This window comes from Neltuma alba, unplaced genomic scaffold (genome assembly GCF_004799145.2).
Source record: "Neltuma alba isolate B1F8T4 unplaced genomic scaffold, ASM479914v2 tig00013704_pilon, whole genome shotgun sequence".
Lineage (NCBI taxonomy): Eukaryota > Viridiplantae > Streptophyta > Magnoliopsida > Fabales > Fabaceae > Neltuma > Neltuma alba.
The window spans coordinates 19,778-24,011 of NW_021637865.1; the positions used below are offsets into that span (position 1 = coordinate 19,778).

At 34.1% G+C, this 4,234-nt stretch overlaps 1 protein-coding gene across 1 annotated transcript; it reads left to right on the plus strand.

The window, feature by feature from the left end:
* The first annotated feature begins 3,823 nt into the window (after positions 1-3,823).
* LOC114738888 (merozoite surface protein CMZ-8-like) lies at positions 3,824-4,234 on the plus strand. The gene has a single exon (XM_028926950.1). The coding sequence runs from the start codon at positions 3,824-3,826 to the stop codon at positions 4,232-4,234; it is 411 nt and encodes a 136-aa protein (XP_028782783.1).

Sequence of the window (4,234 nt, forward strand, 5' to 3'; positions counted from 1 at the left end):
GATTCAATGTTTACTGTGATATACTTCAGGTGCAGTCATTTGAATATATGTAATGTATCTGTTGTCATATGGTTGTTGGTTTTTGACAAATACTATTTTGTGAATGGTGCATTCCATTACACAAAGTAGTAACTCTCACTATGAAAGTTGTAAATACCATTATATGTTTTGTAAAATTTAGCGTGGAATTGTATTGTTTTTTTTACAGAAACGTCACCCAGCCTCTCACAAAAGGTTGCAAAACCCACTGAAGAAGTAGTAAATCTCATTGTGAAAGTTGTTATTCCCACTATGTGTTTTGTAAAATTCAGCGTGGAATTGTTTTGTTTTTGACAAAAACGTTGGCCAGCCTCTCACAAAAGGTTGCAAATCCCATTGACAAAGTTGTAAGACTCACTGTAAAAGTTATAAATCCCACTATGTGTTTTGTTAAATTCAGAGTGAAATTATGTTTTTTAGAGAAAAGTTGCCCTGCCTCCCAAAACAGGTTGTCAAACCCCTTGAAGAAGTGGTCAAATTCACTTCTCGAGTTATAAATCTCGTTATACGTGTGGTAACATTCTGAGCAAATGGTTTAACCATACTTGAAAATCAGGCAGCTTTACATACACTGAAAACAGTTTGCAAATCTCCTTGCATACATAACTATAAGTCAAACATCATTAAACTCAGACATCATAATTTTGTGCTGTGACACACGCTGCTTTTTCCTTATGTGGGTTCTATAGATGAAAGCAATGTCAATGCTTCTTCACACCTTGAATTGGGCTCATGATTAACAAGCCACCACATTAAGTTTCGTCGGAAATCAGCAACATGTTCTTCATTGTAGTCAAGCAATGTGATTTCGAAGAATCCTTTTCAATGCTGGAGGAGCTTGGATTTAGTTTCACTGAGTGGGGGGATTGGTTTCTTCGAGTAGGGGGATTCGGTTTCACTGAGTGGGGGGATTGGTTTCGCCGAGTGGGGGCAGTTTCTGTTTTACTGAGCGGGGGAATTGCTTTCGCTGAGTAAAGGCAGTTCCTACCTTTCTCCATCTTCTCAGTTTTCAAACATAATGAGAACAATTCGATCTTTAGGCCAAAAATCAAAATTCCAAATTGGTACTTGATGTCTTCTTTGTCCTTTTGCTTATTTGGATGCCTTCTTTATCTTTCTAAAATTCATATAGTATTTTGTGGTCATTTTTCCTTAAAAAATACATTAAATTAATAATTTTTATATTTATTCTTATTAAATAAAAGATATTAAAAATATGTTTTATATTTTTTTCTCACATATTTAATTCAACAAAGATAAAATTGAAAAAAATATTAATTAACTTATATTAAATATAGGCATTTATATAAAGAAAAATTATATAATGATCATTGAAACTATCAAAACTTCTTGTAAAAAGATAAAAAATATCCCCTAGAAGACTTCTTATAATATGCACCATGGGAGTTTTTTTTCCTGATCCTTTTTTTATTAAAAAAAAAAAGAAGAAGACAGATGAACATTGACTTCTGGTCTTTTTTTATCCATTTAAATCTCTCTCTCTCTATTAATACTCACTGAACTCTGTCACCTGCGGCCCGTGTGATTATTAGTCTTTTGCCATCTTCAGTTTAAATCGTTTTGTTGTTCAATGTCTTCGAGTGAAACTTGAACGAGGAGGTAGCAATGTTGTCTGGTTTCTTAGGCAGCAAAAGGGGCAAACAGATCGAAGGGACCGTTGTGTTAGTGAAGAAGAAAAACTCCTTCGACTTTACTGACATTGGCGTGTCTCTGTCGGATCGTGCAAGTGAGTGTTAGCGTTTAGGCGGGGGCGTGTCTATCCAGTTCATCAGTGCTTCTAAATTCGACCGAGGTTGGCTCTTTAACTTTCTTTCCTTTCTCCATTTCAAACCTCGTACCGTAGTTTTACCAGTGTTTCGATAAAAAGTAATGAAGGGGCCAGAAAAATCTAGGGGAGAAAAGGGGAGGGGGGAATGGATTTTTCTCTATTTGAGTAAAAATATAAAATTAAAAAAACAGAAGAAATAGTGCAAGAGAAAAAGCAAGGAAAAATGACAAAAAATGATTTATGAATTTCAAAATCTCTAAATGGTCCTTTAAATAAGTAAAATTTTAGCTTAGGTATAAGTAACTAAATTAGAATTTGTGAATTTGTAAATTTGTTGAAATGACAGCGGCAGCAGCTAGAGATCAGGTGGGCTGCCATCACTGGAGTTCTGGCAGCCAGCTGACAGCAGGTGATCAGAGCTCTGACAGCTAACAACTATTTTTTTAAAATTTTTTTACAATTTCAATAATGCAGTTAACAAGTTTTTTAACGTTATTAATAAGTTCGGTATAGCAATTAAAAATAAGTTTTCAGAAAATATTAAAAAAATGATATTTTTTCAATTTCGATAATGCGATTAACAAATTCGGTAATATTATTAACAAATTCGATATGATACTTAACAACAGAATTTCTAGAAAAATACAAAAAATGACATTTTTACACTTTCAGTAACTCAATTAATAAGTCATGCAACGATACTAACAACTATTGTAATATTATTAACAACTCTAATAACAAGTCATGTAATGATATTAATAACTTTCATAGCTATAGTGGTTGCCTAATAAATGAAAAAATTTTGATGTACAACCTTCATAAGGAGTTAATATTAAAAACATCAATTTTCATAGGGAAATTTTGTTAATGACATTATGAGAGTAGTTAATATCATTACATGACTTGTTAACACCATTATCAAAGTTGTCAAAATGCCATTTTTTGAATTTTTTGAAAAATCTATTGTTAACTGCTATATCAAACTTGTTAATAGCGTTGCAAAACTTGTTAGTCATGAATGAAGTTGTAAAAATGTTAGTTTTTGAGTTTCTTGAAAAACTTGTTGTTAAATGCTATACTGAACTTGTTAATAGCGTTAAATAACTTGTTAACCATGTTATTGAAGTTGAAAAAATTTCCACAAAAAAATTGTCAGCCACTAGAGCTTTAGTGACCAACTGTTGAAGCTCCAGTGACAGTTGCCCATGTGAGCTCTGGCAGCCGTCGCAAGTACCAAAGCTCTAGTGACCGGCTGGCTGATAAGAGTGCTTAGTATTTTTTTTTAAAAAATAAAGGATAATATGGTTATTTCAGTAAATTTGCAAATCTCAATTTGATCACTTATACCTAAACTAGAATTTTATTTATTTAACTAACAATTTCGAGATTTTGAAATTTATGAATCATTTTTTTGTCATTTTTTCCCAAAAAAAAAAAGTCATGGGGCCTCATTTGCTTTCTCCTCAAAATTTTCTCAACTTTTTTCTTCTCTCCAATTTCATCCCCAGTTCCTATTTTCTCTTCATCCAATTAAAGCTCCTTTTTTCCCTTTTGCTTGGAATATCAGCTGCTACATTCGTTCCAAAGAAAGATAAAGTACGTCAAAGATGGTCCGTTAATGTCTCATCAGCCCCCTAGCTACTCTCCAAATGCAAGGCTGATGTTGATCATAAAGCACTAAGATTGAGTTTCATGCTTATTTTGATAACGTAATATGTGTTCTTAAAATTGTTAGTTTTGAGAGCTAGGCAATATGGGATGCATCTATTACTTTTTTACACAGTAGAGCGCTTGTGTTCTTCTATGACAATTTCGTCTATTCATGTTTTAAGTTTAACAGTTCCTTTTTTTTTTTTTTTCATTTTTTCATTTGATTATTACTCCTGCTTCTCGCAACTCTGAGAAAAGGATGTATACCACTGTCAAGGATTATGGAGCAATCTCAAATAAAAAGTTTGAAAGACTATATGCTGTTTTGGATCTTCATAGATAGGCATGGCAGGGTTAGAAAGGAAGGTATCTCAGAAATTTGACTCGGTGGAGAAGGAACTTAAAGAACTTAAAGGCTTGGTCACCTCATTCTGTGCTAACTTCTCTAGTCCCAGCACTTCATTCTCTTATGAGGACTTGTTCTCACATCCACCCTCACCTCCATACACTAAACCTGCAACCACCTCAGAACCCACACCACCCACCACTATCCCCATGTTTTCTGTCTCACTTGCCATTATTCCAGTAGCTCCACCTCAGCCTCAACCCTCACCTCCTATCTCTCATGCTCTCTCTCCCATCTCACAGCTTCCTCCACTTCTTATCCCTTTTACTTTACCTTCCTTTTCTGCTCCTTCCGCCTCCTCTCTTGATGCTGATAAAAGGGGGGAGAAAAATTCTAAAAATCTAGACTAG

What these genes read in the sequence shown, in the direction of transcription:
- LOC114738888 (XM_028926950.1), top strand. Translation starts at nt 3,824, where the DNA reads ATGGCAGGGTTAGAAAGGAAGGTATCTCAGAAATTTGACTCGGTGGAG.